We start from the raw sequence: 14,735 nt of genomic DNA, 5'->3' as shown, positions 1-14,735 counted from the left end.
TGAGCTGCGCCTATGAATGTGAGGTCACTGGCCTAGGAAGAGGTGCTCACCAGAGCCCTGTAGCCTCTTCAAACAGATGATTGTTGGAGGGTGCCAGGTGTTAGATCCCCACGATCAGACACTGAGGACTTATCCTGAGGATAGGCCATCAATATCAAAAACCTGGACAGTCACTTTTAGTAGAATGGCGTGAGTCCTGGAAATTATGGGCAGATGAAAGTAGCCTACATCTAAGGCACACTGCCATATTACTGAACAGTGTTCTACGAAGCTACAATATGATGTCCATAACCAACTTGGCTACTCAAGCAAGGAAGCACTGGTAGGACCGCATTCTTTACGTCAAAGCCCAGAATCAGCAAGAGCTGATCCAGGATTTGTTAACGATGACCTATCCTCAGGATAGGTCATCAGTATCACATGGGGGAGTGTCCAAACCTGACACCCCGCCGATCAGCTGTTTCAGGGAGCCGCCGTGCTCACCAGATGTCTGGTGATCCCAGCCGTCTCCTGGTAGCTATACAGTGTATGGTGCTGTGCTCGGTATTGCAGCTCAGCCCCATGGACTTGAACGGGGCTGAGCTGCAACTAGGCCATCTGACTGATGTTCGGTGATGTCACATGGCATAGGAAGAGGACTAAGCGCTCATGGAGTGCCAGTCTCTTCTAACAGCTGGTTGTGGGGGTCCCAGGTGTTGGACCCCCACTGATCCTGAGGATAGGTCACCAATATTAATTACTGGATAACCCCTTTAAATGAATAAGATGACAAATTATACAGAATCTTCCCCACCAAACTATATATCCTTCTTCTCAGCTCCTCCTGATCTGTAACATGCCGCCTGCATTTTCAATGTAAAGAGTTCCCTTTGAAAAGGTTCATTGTTTGCCGGCAGATGACGGGCTGAGAGGTACAGGCAGCATCAAACATCGAGGTGGAAAAATCAATGAGGGTATAAACCTGTAAATAAATGCGAGAGCGCTAAACTCATCATGCCCACTTACTGCAAGTAATTGCAGGTTAATGAAAGCCATTGCTTGTCTAAGCAATGCATCATTTGTTTTCCGGGCCCTTTAAATAGGATTTATGATTTGCAGCCCTTTCTGCCACTGGAAGCCTCGCAAGACACGTGATATCTGTGGTTTCACTAGACAAAACACAGAATTAAAATAGCCATTACATGCAGGGTGTTGTCGGCACACAGGATCGGCAGGCTGTAATTCTAGGGTACATGACATAGCATGGTGCCCATGACTCATTCTGCCCATGCAAGTGGCATTTTACTATGGGAAAGCATTTTAACATTTTATTTCCCAGTAATCTTCTCCTAATCATCCAAGGTGTGACGGTATTAAGCAGGAGAACTTCTAAATGGCTGACCTCTTAACTTCATTAGCAAGATGGCGTCCACTAGATTTTCCCAGCCAAAGCCTGCACTCTTATTACACAGGAATTTCAGCTAGGTCTATAGTCTTTGGTGGGTACTAATGCCTCATTGTGCTGCTCCTTTTGGATAAATCTAGGGCCCCACAAAATTCGTCACCAGGGGTGGACAGCAGAGGGGCCCCTGTGCAAGAAGACTGTATGAGCAACTTGCATTTAAAGGGGTACAATACTGATGACTTATGCACATGACAGGTCATCAATATCACATTGTTGGGGGTCATACTCCCAGCACCCCTGCCGATCAGCTGTTTGAAAGGGCCACAGCGCATTGACCTCCTCACAGCACAGCGCCATACATTAGACAGTGGCTGTGCTTGGTATTGCATCTCAGGCTAATCACTTGAATGGGACTGAGCTGCACATAGGCCTTGTGACCAATGTCCCTGGCCTGGGAAGAGGGCACAGCACTCAAAAGAGTGCTGCTGCCTCTTCAAACAGCTGATCGTAGAGGTGTAAGGAGTCGGAATCCCCCACTGATTTGACATTGATGATCTATCCTGGGGATGGGTCATGAATATTTAAACCTCTTTAATTGAGTGTGGGGTGCTAGTCATCTACCACCGTTGTGCCAGTCTTGTACTCGCATCCTCAGGCCGTGGATAGAGTTGAAATCTATGGAGCCGTGGGGTCTATCTATACCCTGCTGTTCTCTACAAGACTACTGGACATTAACATACCGGTGCAGGCACATACAGTAAGTGGGCATTTGTATTGTGTGGGGGCAAAAAGCAGGTTTTTATTAGTGTTTGGGGGTAGAAAGGGGTATTAATATCTTTTTCTGCCCCAAAGCAGTAAGACCCCTCTAAATCTGCCCTCCTTTAATATTTTCTAGGCGGCACAATGACAGTGGAAGTGGTACTATTGGTAATATTAGTCCTTGTATAGTGCACTTTGCTTATTAACTGTATGGCGGTAGAATTGATTCTAGTATCGTGGTATCATTTAAGAACTGTAATTAGGCCTAAATTAGTAAGACCCCAGCAATGCCACTAGAAGGTACAATATTTCAGCACATGGGGCCCTTGTTTGAATTTTTTCCCAGCACCATACTTTGTCTATTCTGGCCCTGACCATTATAAATAGGTTGTCAATTCCTTTTTGTCAGAAGGATCTTCAAAATCACAGATGCTGTGGAAACGGTCTGTAATTTGTTATGGCTGTAGTCATTTTAAGGCCCAATTTCACCAAAAATATCTAAATATGGTAGTACTGATGAACCAAAAAGGCAAAATAAAACACTAAACACAAAAAAATGCTAAATAAACACACACATGAATACAAAGTGTCCCCTCATTCTAGCACTAGGAGTAGAGCCATAGGGGTATATGATTTGTCATAATTGTACCTAATTCTGTATTTTATAATGGACAGCACAGATACATGTCAAATGATAGACTGAAGCTCTTAAAACAAGACAATCTTACATGGAAACCTCAAGCGCATTCCTCAGATTCCATACCTTTACCTTTATACACATGATGGATTAACACTATGCGGGACAACAGTCAAAAATACTGAATATGAAAATGCTCACCTCTTCTCTTGCAGATATGATTGGCCCTGGCGTGTTTGGTATAGAACTTATAGAGGTACTGTGTCCTGTTCCTGAAGAGCTCTGAGAATCCCCATCTCCGGCCACATCATGTATCTCTTTAGCTAAACTGGCCACATCATTTACCAGGGTTTGACTCAATCTGCGGTATCAAATCAAAAACATCAGAAAAGGTTTTCTGGCTCTTTCTAAGTAGGTCATGATGAATGAAAAGAGGCAGAGATAAAAAGGAGAAGGTCTGACTACGTGGTGGTCATGCATGGTCCATTAAAATTAGTACTGGGACAGGTTGGATAGAGGATACCACTCGTACGACATGTCAATTTGAGTATAGGCAAATGGTTTAAGCCATCATGGCCAGCTACCAAATATATGACACCTGTCGACTAAAAGGATACAACATTGTGATGGCCAAGGACTGTTAATTAGGACTGGTTAAACTAAGGGCAAAACAAGTCAAACATCCTGGCTCTCCAGCTGCATCCCATATTAACTAGACCATGCCAGTATCAATGCTACCAGCAGAACTTCAATGAACTTTGTCATGTCGAAAAGCTGCTGTAAATTGGGGAATCTATTAAATATCTTGATATCGACGACCTGCTTTACTTGTTTTTCTTCATTAGCAAATGTAGATGGGTAAAGAGAAAAATTCCAAAAACATCTCTCCTTAACACCCTTCTTCTCAGTTATGGAAGACACCTTGAAAGCTGAGCGACAGAATAAATCCACTATAAGGTTGAGATTACAAAGGAACATCCATGAAAGACAAGGACAATCTATCACTCAGATATTTCCCTTTACGTTATTACACTGATTTGAGGCTCATCAAGATAGCCCACTCTAGATGAAGATAGTACTGCCTTCTCGAGCGACTGGCCGACCGGGATCGTTTGGCCTCTTCTACGTCTCGGCTTTGTCTTTAGATGGGTCCATCACTGTGCAGATTTCCTTTCCGATGATGGACGTTGCTGTGTAATCCCAACCTAATTTAAAAATCATTTCTTCACAGCTAAAAAGTTGTCCATACTCTTGGCCAAACGTTGAAGAAGGTGAAAGTGCTCTTCAGAAACTCATCACCCATGGGAACAAAGGATACAACTTCTTTTCCCTGACATCCAGCATTGATTAGATACTTGGCCAGTCCTCCTCAAATCAGCACGTTCGGACCACTTGCATCTAGCGTACAGTATATGACTATTGGCCACCTTGACTGCTGCTCAGATTTCAAGATAATTTGACCAGGGATGTGAAGGCAAGTTACATACCGGTAGCCATTCACATAAACCTGGATCAAATGATGTGACAGTAGTCCTATTTTATACATGCCATACGTGAAGAACATTGGGTTCCCCAAGTCTACGCTGTGGGCACTCACCTGGCAATTTCAGCTATTTCTTCTGACTGGGCCATGAAGTTATGGTAGACCTCTTGGTCATCGTCATCATCATCCTGAAGGGTTCTCTGCCGGGGGCGGACCGGCACATTAGGTGTCCTGGGAGTCTGTGTGGCTGTTGAAGTATGGGATCGTTTGTGTTTAGGAGTACTGTGATTAGAGCCGTATTCCTCCTCAGATGTGGAAATATAATCTGAACCCTGCTGTCTCCGTCTTGAAGCTTATAAAATGAATTGGTTTTAGAAAAAGAGAAAGTCAAAAAAGATCATTACTTTCCTAACACCAGCGGGATAGACAGGTAGGAATACTGTGGATGGATTTAAGATGGCCAACATACAAGTTGCTTGATGGTAGGAATAGTTATGACAGCAATGTCGCTAATTTTTTTCATTCTCACTGTATATTTCGCACCTTAAAAGGTTTTTTTTCACTTCAGCAAATAGCATTTATTATGTAGAGAAAGTTAATACCAGGCACTTACTAATGTATTATAAGGTTGATTCATTTTTCCATCACATTATACACTGACATTATACACAGCCTATGTTCGCTGCTATGCTACCGGCTGACACTTTTTCCTATAGTGTACAGGCACGACCACCACTGATGGACTGTAACTGTAGGGTGGTCGTAACCATGGAAACTGGCAGTGTATAATGTGATGGAAAAATGTATCCAGCCAGCGAAGGAAGCAATATGGACAATCACAATACATTAGTAAGTGCCTTGTATTAACTCTTTCTACATGTTAAATGGCACTTGCGGAAGTGAGACAACCTCTTTTAATCTGTTGAGATTGTACTGAAAAATAATGTGTCTACAGCTTCTATGTAGGTCTATGGGTCTCCATGGTAACAGACTACAAACCTTGTGTAGTCTGATCAAGCAGCCATATGGTCACTCATCTGTGACCTGCTTCTCAATAACCTAATGCAAGAAACCATCACTGCAAGCAGAGCTAGCTCCAGTTTTATGCGAGTCCTTGGTGTCTTTTTTTGTTGGAATGATGAATATAATTTTTTGTCTTTCTTATTTTTACCAAAAAACGCCGCAAAACTGTCAATTGTTAAAATACCCTCGGGCTACTCGCACATGGGCCTGAAAAAAATCCATTGTGGATTTCACTGCAGTTCTGTGGGATTTTGACACATATTTCCTCTAGAAAAATCCACACAAAGAACTGACCTGGATGCTGATGCTGGCTCTGATCACAGGATCAGGGACTTGATACAGTTTGTAGCTTGTAACCATGGAGATGCAAAGATCAACATAGAAGACACAACATTTAAAGGGAACCTGTCACCGGGATTTTGGGTATAAAGCTGAGGACATGGTTTGCTAGATGCCCGCTAGCACATCTGCATACCCAGTCCCCATAGCTCTGTGTGCTTTTATTGTGTAAAAAAAAAACAGATTTTGTACATATGCAAATTAATCTGAGATGAGTCCTGTCCCTGACTCATCTCACGTACAGGACTCCTCTCAGGTTATTTTGCATATGTATCAAATAGGTTTTTTTACACAATAAAAGCACACAGAGCTATGGGGACTAGGTATTGAGGATGTGCTAGCGGCCATCTAGCAACCCATGTCCTCAGCTCTATACACAAAATCCCGGTGACAGGTTCCCTTTAAGGAGTAATTAATTTTTTTTATATTTTAATGTGCATCTGTCAGCAGTTTTGTACCCTATGACACTGGCTGACCTGTTACATGTGCGCTTGGCAGCTGAAGACATCTGTGTTGGTCCCATGTTCATATGTGCCTGCATTGCTGAGAAACATGATATTTTATTATATGCAAATGAGCCTCTAGGAGCAACGGGGGCGTTACCATTACACCTAGAGGCTCTGCTCTCTCTGCAACCGCCACACCCTCTGCACTTTGATTGACAGGACCAGGCAGTGAACACATCTTGGTCCTGTCAAACAAAGTGCAGAGGACCCGGCAGTTGCAGGAAGAGCTGAGCCTCTAGGTGTAATGGTAACGCCCCCGTTGCTCCTAGAGGCTCATTTACATGTATTAAAAACACAATTTTTCTCAGCAATGCGGACACATATGAACATGGGGCCAACACAGATGCCTTCAGCTGCCAAGCGCACATGTAACAGGTCAGCCAGCGTCATAGGTACAAATCTACTGAGAGATGTTCTTTAAAAGGTACCGTATATACTTCGAAGTGGCTGAAATATTTTTTGACTAAAAACATGGCTCGACATATGCAGTGAGACAGGGCTTGGTAGATGGATGTCTAAACTTGTACTGCAACTTGTATTTTGGCAAGAAGTCAACAGATAACCGATAAACATAGAAAATCATAGACCTTAGGGCTAGATTTACAACGGAGAACTTGTAAAATCTACAAGATCGAGAAGCAGTTAAAAGGGGTCACAAATTCTGTGATACTGATGAAGTGACTAATGTAAAGCATTGCTAAATCTAGCCCTTAAGCAGAAAAATTAATTATGCATTGAATTGTGATAATCTGCAGACCATATATATGTTTCTATTGTGTTATTTGCATTGTTTGCAGGGGCCCAGCTATTGGGCGCGTGGAGGCGGCAGTCACCACTGGGCCCTGAAGTCTCACTGCATCATAGGAACACGCAAGTATTATAAATGGAAGGCGGGGGCCGCGTTACTGATTTTGCATTGGCGGGTTTCATTTTACACCTTGAGCGTATGTAGTATTTTTTGAAGATGCCAATGCAAAGTGAACAACAACGTCATCCTCCATTCAGGATTTTGCCGAGCAATATATTCTGGCATGGGTCACCCGCACTGGGTATGCATGGATTTAGAGGATCTGCGTATGGATAGGTTCCCTGCACAGCTTGAAGGCTAGGAACACCTTCTGCAATTTCTCATTGCATTTTACCCCTTTGAAGTTATACTTTTTTCCTATTGGATTTTATTCAGCATTTTTACCATTTTTAAGTTCTTCACTTTTAGTGTGTCTGCAGACTATCTTGCTTTCTGTTTTACACGGAATCCATCTGACAACTGGATGTGTTGCCATTCATTCTGAACTCCTGGCACCTCATAAACACTCATAATAGCTAAATAGATAAGAATATGGCTTAAGGTCAGTTTACACAGGCCGAGAATTGGCCAAATAATTGCTAACAAGTGTTCATTAGCAATTATCTGGAGGTGCCGCTGATTACCCGATGAATGAGCGAAATGCTCGTTCATCGGGTAATGCGATTGTTTGTGTGGACACCTAAATCACTGTTTGCCGGCAGCAGATCATGGAGCTTCTGCTGTCAGCGAACAATGATTCTATATAGGGATGAGCAATAGCATTAGTGATAACTCCTCCCCATACTGTGGAGGAGATCGCTACATGTAAATGTAAAGCGGGCGATTGCCAGGAAAGCGCGCTTCCTTCCCGACAATCGCCTGCCAAATTGTAGGGGTGTAAAGGGACCTTTAAATGAGTGTTTATAAGCTGTCAGGAGTTCAGAGATAAGGGCCACACATCCAGCCGTCAGACAGATTCAGTATAAAACAGAAAGCAAGATAGTCTGCAGATACATTGAATGTCAAGGGCCAAATGGGAAAAAAAGGATTTTAGCCTAAAATGAGCAAAAAAAAGTGTGTGTAGCCTTAAAAATTCTCAGACAACAATAGAAACAGTTATAGGTCTGCAAAAGACAATAGAGAGTACCTATGTAGCAGAGTGGAGAAACTGCAATAATGGAATTTTAAAACACAAAAAATAAGCAATTTCTGGCAATTAATGTAATATACTAATGTAATACTAAGCTGTTAAAAGGGATACTCCAACCACAAACACTTATCACCTATCTACTGGATAGGACCCACGGGACTCCACTTCACTGTGGTCCGGCCATGGGGATGGCACACACTCAGATGCCACTCCATTCAAATTACTCCTCCAGTTCTAGCCACCAGTGGTAAAGAAGGCGAGCCGTCAGTCCCCCACCGGTCTACCAGTTATCCAGCGGGTAAGGTGATAGAGTTAGGTGGATAGTTTGTGGCTAGATTACCCTCAAAGCAAATTGATTTGCAGTATCTCACTCATGACTACATAGCTACCCTGGGAGATTTATATATATTTGATCCTTTTCTTAAAGGAGATGTACCAAAAGATGTATAGTAAGGTCCCCTTAATTCAAAATAATATCTGCCTTGACTTTGGCAAATGTCATAGGGACACTAGTAAGAAGCTCTTCTCTGATAAGACAGGGTAAGACTAAACCCACATGGGACTATATTACATCTCTTGGTAGTTCACCTTTAAAATGTAGAAGTTGACGAGGTTCTGATAGGAAAGGTATTAAAATCAGTGCCACAGTCACAGACTTTGGAATTAAATCAGTTAGTGCGCTACCCAGAGGGAAGGGAAAACCAATTCATTTGAATACATGTTTTTTTTTTTCTGTATTCATAGAACTTCTTGTTTTCATCCAGTTTTCATCCAGACAGAGGCAACATTTTCCACAACTAGAAACAGCAGATCTGCTTAAAATATTCTCACAAGGAACATCAATGAGTTTACACTGTATAACATACCGAGAAATAGAGTTCAAAGTGATCTTGCACAGACCCCCCATTGATAGAGGACCTATCACCTCTCCTGACATTTCTCCCTACATTACCTTTCTCCTTGTCAAAGAGGTACACACTGACACGGACAACACTGGTATTCCCATCAGTGTCAGATAGGTGTGGGTCCCACCTCTGGTACCCACTTAAATCTCCCCCCCCCCCTCCCCGAAGTGATGGGACAGTAGCCATGCATGTGTTGGCCACCCTCCATTCAATGCTATGGGAGTTCCAAAAATAGTTGAGCACTGGCTCAGCCATCTCCAGCAGTCTCATAGTGGAGATTGGAGAGGTGGCGGTGCATGCAACAGTATTTGTCCGGAAGAAGGGCAGCATTCTGCTGGATCCCATTAAAGTCAATGTGCATCTGAAGGTGCACAATGCTGTGCAGTGTTATGGTAACTCTGGTAGTCTGCTCCTTGGGTAGTCTACCGGAGTTACCTGACCAATATCTGAACATAGCCTAAACCAGGCATCTCAAACTCGCGGCCCTCCAGCTGTTGTAAAACTACAACTCCCACAATGCTCTGCTGTAGGCTGATACCTGTAGGCTGTCCGGGCATGCTGAGAGTTGTAGTTTTGCAACAGCTGGAGGGCCGCGAGTTTGAGATGCCTGGCCTAAACAGAAGACGTCCAGTTAGAACCGACTCTTTGTAATGTATTCCAAGTCTACGATTACGGCATATAGGGCTTTATTTGTTAAACAAAAAACGATATTATGCTGGTGATGTCCATAGCAGTCAGTCAAGTTACAGATATTCTTTCTCTGATAAAGAGGTGGTCCCTAAGAATTCAAAGAATGAAATAGCCACAGCAGGGCAGTGAAAAACTTTGTACGGGATGCAGGGCTAGAAGAGCACTGCGCCCCTTTCAATTTCACAATTAGTAGGGATTTTGGCAGATGGACCCCTCCTAATCAGAGAAAGATGGCATACCTTATCAATACGCCATAACTTTATGAGTTGGGAAAACCTCTTTAGGGTACATGGGACTGAAACATTGTGGATTTGATGCCGCAGATTTATGTGCAGCAAATCTACATAGTTTTACAATATCAGCAAACTGCATGAGATCTGCAGCGGCTTTTCACTGCAGATTTCATCAGTTGAAGTGAGTGGGAACAGCGCTACAGAGCTGTATAGATCTAGCACTGGAGCTACTGCAGAATAGCTGATCATTGGAGGTGCCGGGAGTCAGACCCCGCCGATCATATATTGATGGCCTATCCTGAAGATAGGCCGTCAATATTACAATTCTGGAAAACCCCTTAAAAACAAAGATCAACTTCTCCACTTTGCCCGTTCTAGTTTTCATCAAACACTTTGATGGGAACTATATATGTAGGTAAATAAAAACAGATAAACTTACAGGAAGAAGAAGAGTACTTCACACTACCAGATCGTGCCCTAGTTAGTGGTTGCTTGGGTGTAGGCACCACAGTTTTTTTAACAGGCTGTTTAGCTTCTGCCATTACTGGCTTTCGATTTGTAAAGCTGTGATCAACACTACGGCCTGAAAACCCAGTACGCGGAGTGTAAGTCTCGGAGTCACTCGGAACATTGAATGAGCCAGTCCTCTTTCTCGGCATTGCTAGAATATCAAGCCGGGAGAGCTTTTTTGACTCACTGCTGCTTTTAGCTGACGAAGAAGCTTCAGAACTAACATTCAGTCTTTCTGCGTCTGCACTTTCATTATCAGATGCTTCTCCAAGACGAGCACGACGTAACTTAGATGCCCTGGTCGGCCTGGGTGTTGATAGGCTATTTGAACGGGTAAGAGCTTGCTGGATTTTCTGTGCATTTGAAGATATTCGACTTATATCCTCTTTGGTTGATTGAGCAAAGGGTCTCCTCCTTGACAGATTTCTTGAGGAGGAATTTTCATAATCTGAAGATACGGTGTCTGGAATGGATATGTAAGGAAGACTAGTACTTCTTTCTTCATCTGTGAAATCCAAGGAACCACGCGTTCCAGTACTGCGCTTCATTTCAAACCTTTTGGTTACTTCTTTTCTGCTACCTCCATCTACAGGACCCACTCTCCTTTTTTCTGAGAGTCTGTCTCTGGCACTGGGCTGGCCGTATTGATCTTGTATGGAAGATGTAGAAGAAGACTTTTCTTTGTGAAGACCCACAACCCTGCTCTTTTGAGGATGACTTGGTACATTCTTGTCACTAACCAAACTGACTGTGCTTGCCGTATCCACATCTGAATCACCGGACAAGGAATCATCTGGCGGACAAGGCGTATTTTCTATATCATCATCTACATGATTCTGAGAGAAGAGCTTTGCTTCAAGAGCAGCCAAGGCATTTTCAGTTTCTTTAAGAATCTGCTGCGTCTCTCGACTGTAGTCGGTGCTCGGCTTTGTAACATTCATATCTTTAAGCAATGGGTGGGTGGAGATGTTGGGAAGTTTGTTGGGAGAGATGTTGCAGCTGGATTTGTCTTTGGTAAAACTTTCTTGCCTAACAAACGAATCTCTGCTTTGTCCATTTTCTTTTTTCAACAACTGGTTGTCTATTTTTGTAATAATTGAGGCTTCTTGCACGGATTGTTGGTTTCCTTTTGGCTTTACGTGCATATCATGAGCTTTATATGGTTTGTGCATCTCTACATTGGATAACATGGAATTGGCATGGGATAAACTTTCAACCTCGATTTCATTTCCAACATAAAAGCTAGTAGACTTTGGTTCATTAGAAAGTTTATTTGTTCTTTGGACACTTTGTTCTTGACTTCTGGGGTCCTCTCTCCTCCACTTAGTTGTTGGAAGTTGGTTAGATTTTCTGCTAGACAGGACACCATCATCAGACTTGCTTGTGTCGCTAAGGCTGTCCGGATCCAAATCTTCTTGTATAAAGAGCAGACTGTTTGGACCTGAGGAGACAGTTTTCACTTCGTTTTCAATCAATGTTTTCTGAGCAACTTCCGAGTAAGCCTCAGTACAGAGCAAAATAGTTGGTGTTGGACTTTCAGATTTGTCATTTGGTGGAAGTTGAGGAAGAAGCCGCCTTGTCCTTAAAGGGAATGCAGGATCTCCTTCGCTATTTTCGGAATGGTCAATATCTAAAAACAGAAGGAAGTCAATACGTTGATGATATAATTTCCAAAGTAGACGAAGGTGGTAAAATTTGTTATATGAACCTTCTCTAACCTTCCCAAATTGAATTTCCAGGGTCGAAGCTGGACAATTTCCAAAAAGAACAGACTACTCATGATAGCTAAAGACAATTTAGTGACTTACAACCAGCATTGTCTAAAATGCTGACGGAACTCTATACTGGTTCCTCTTGTAGGCATTCCTGAAGCGTAGGTGAAACCTGAAAGACCTCAGCCCTAATGCAAAAATGGTCACATGGCCCCAACCTATCATGTGATATTTATAATACTGATGTCTTCTTAGGTGGCAAATGGGCCTTTAGACCTCCACAGTCACCAGAGTTCAGGTCCAACTGCTTCATCTACACCTCCTAACACTACTCCCCTGATGGTCTGAGTGAACAGAGCTATCCAATGGTCTATAATTATTTAAACAAATGAATAATAAAAATAATATTTTACATTTTTTTTTTATATTATTATATATGTTCTTATTTTATTAAAGGGCATCTGTCAGCAGATTTGTATAATGACATTTTCACTGTCTGGTCCTGTCAGATCAAATTACAGAGGGCGCAGAAGTTGCAGAGAGAACAGAGCCTCTAGGTGTAATGGCAACGCCCCCGTTGCTCCTAGAGGCTCATTTGCATATAGTAAAACATCATTTTTCTCAGCAACACAACAACATATGAACATGGGACCAACACAGATACTATCAGCTGCCAAGCGCACATGTAACAGGTCAGCCAGTGTCATAGGTACAAATCTGCTGACAGATGCCCTTTAAAAGGGGTTGTCCGGGTTCAGAGCTGAACCCAGACATCCCTCCATTTTCACCCCTGCAGCCCCCCTGACCTGAGCATCGGAGCAGTTCATGCTCTGATGCTCTCCTTTGCCCTGCGCTAAATTGCGCAGGGCAAAGGCATTTTTTGGAGATCCGGTGATATACCGGGACTCTCATGGGGCTGCCAGTTTCCGCCCGGCAGTGTGTTATTGAAAACAAAAGAGCCCGTGCTCTGCGCGATTTAGCGCAGGGCAAGGGAGCGCATCGGAGCATGAGATGCTCTGATGCTAGCCTCAGGGGGGCTGTCTGGGTGAAAATAAGGGTATGTCCAGGTTCAGCTCTGAACCCGGACAACCCCTTTAACTACTGGTAAATGGTATGTATTGTTAACAAGTCATAATGTAGGCATTCTTATAGACATCAGTTTATTACTATGAGTGCTCGAGCTCATTACCCTCATTTGCCAGTAATTCAATCATCTGGCCATCTAATGGAGACGTCGGTGAGGCATCTGGATAGCTGTCAGCAAGACTTGCCCACCTAGAAACCCATTTTTGTCCACTTCTACTGGAGCCAGGTGATTTTCCACTCTGCAGAAAATTACAATTCAAATTTTAACTACAAGGTTCATACACAACTACAACAACCGGTCAAGGATGGCTTATGAACTTACCTGGACATCAGGTTGAAGATCACTATTCATTTTGACAGAATGACTAGTTGGCAGACTTGCAGGTTTGTGAATCATACTGTTTTCATTAAGAAAGGCTTCTTCCTTCTCTAGTTTGATGACTGGTCTGTAGATCACAGAAGAAATTTTGGAATACTCCTCAGGTTCAAAGACTCCAAAGACCTACAAGTGAAAAAATAGGATAATTATGTAACATTATCTTTATTATCCTTGACCACACACAGCTTAGTATCTATATTAAGGTGGACCTGTCGCCTCTCCTGACATGTCTGATTCAGCGCCTACTTGCATTCCCCATGTAATAATAATTCTGAAATATCTATTCTTATGACTCTATTTTGTGCCATTCCTTTATTGTTTAGACAAAAATTTATGACTAAGCGGCCAGCAGTCCGCAATAAAGGTCCAGCTGGAGGAGTGTCTTTGCACAGTCTGACACTGGCAGCAGTGATTGGATAGTGTCAGACTGTGCAGGGACACACCCTCAACCGGTAACGCCCAGCTGGACCTTTATTTCAGTTCAATCATAAATTTCATGTAGGAATAGTAAAGCAATGGCACCACATACAGTTATAGTAGTTTCCCTAATAGGGTAGGTTTCCCTAATAGGGTGTATGAAAGTGTTTTTTCTAAACTGGACAACCCTTTCAAGGCCTGCAGTGGTCATATTACAGTCTTAGGAATAGGATACAGATTGCAGAATAAAAGTGACTATTCAGTGCCCCCACCCGAAGTGACTCAGCTTCACCGACAAATACACACATGGCCTAGGCAAAGCTGGATAAGACCATGTCACCACTGAGTGCGAGTGCTTTCTCAAACAGCTGATTGGCGGGTACCCCGGGTGTCAGACCCCACCAATCAGATACTGATGACCTATCCAGAAGCATAGGTCTTTAGTAAAAAAGTTTTGGAAAACTCCTTTAACCCCCGTTCCCCTGTGTCAATTCTGCCACGACTATACCCAGGATTATTATTTGGATCCTACTGGAAAGGGGACGTCAGTGCTCAATCTATCTATTCAGCCTTGTCTTTACCTCCTTAAAAAATATAAGGAACTGTAATAGGAAAACCAAATCTATACAGAATCTTGTGATCAACTAAGGAAAAGTCAGCCTTCACTTTTACCTGGTCTATCATCTTCCTAGCTTCTTCAACTTCTTTATCTTGATTGTCTGTTTCAATAGTATA

At 42.9% G+C, this 14,735-nt stretch overlaps 1 protein-coding gene across 1 annotated transcript in view; it reads right to left on the bottom strand.

Annotated features, from left to right (window-relative positions):
* Positions 1–14,735, bottom strand: part of CEP170B (centrosomal protein 170B) — a 72,405-nt gene that overhangs the window by 13,454 nt on the left and 44,216 nt on the right. The window contains 6 exon segments of the mRNA XM_044272187.1: positions 2,982–3,141; positions 4,378–4,615; positions 10,336–12,036; positions 13,308–13,443; positions 13,527–13,706; positions 14,673–14,735. Coding sequence (XP_044128122.1) covers positions 2,982–3,141; positions 4,378–4,615; positions 10,336–12,036; positions 13,308–13,443; positions 13,527–13,706; positions 14,673–14,735 — 2,478 coding nt within the window.

Source organism: Bufo gargarizans, chromosome 11 (genome assembly GCF_014858855.1).
Source record: "Bufo gargarizans isolate SCDJY-AF-19 chromosome 11, ASM1485885v1, whole genome shotgun sequence".
NCBI classification, from domain to species: Eukaryota; Metazoa; Chordata; class Amphibia; order Anura; family Bufonidae; genus Bufo; species Bufo gargarizans.
Note: the sequence above shows the minus strand (reverse complement) of the source record. Positions and strands in the feature narration are given on the sequence as shown.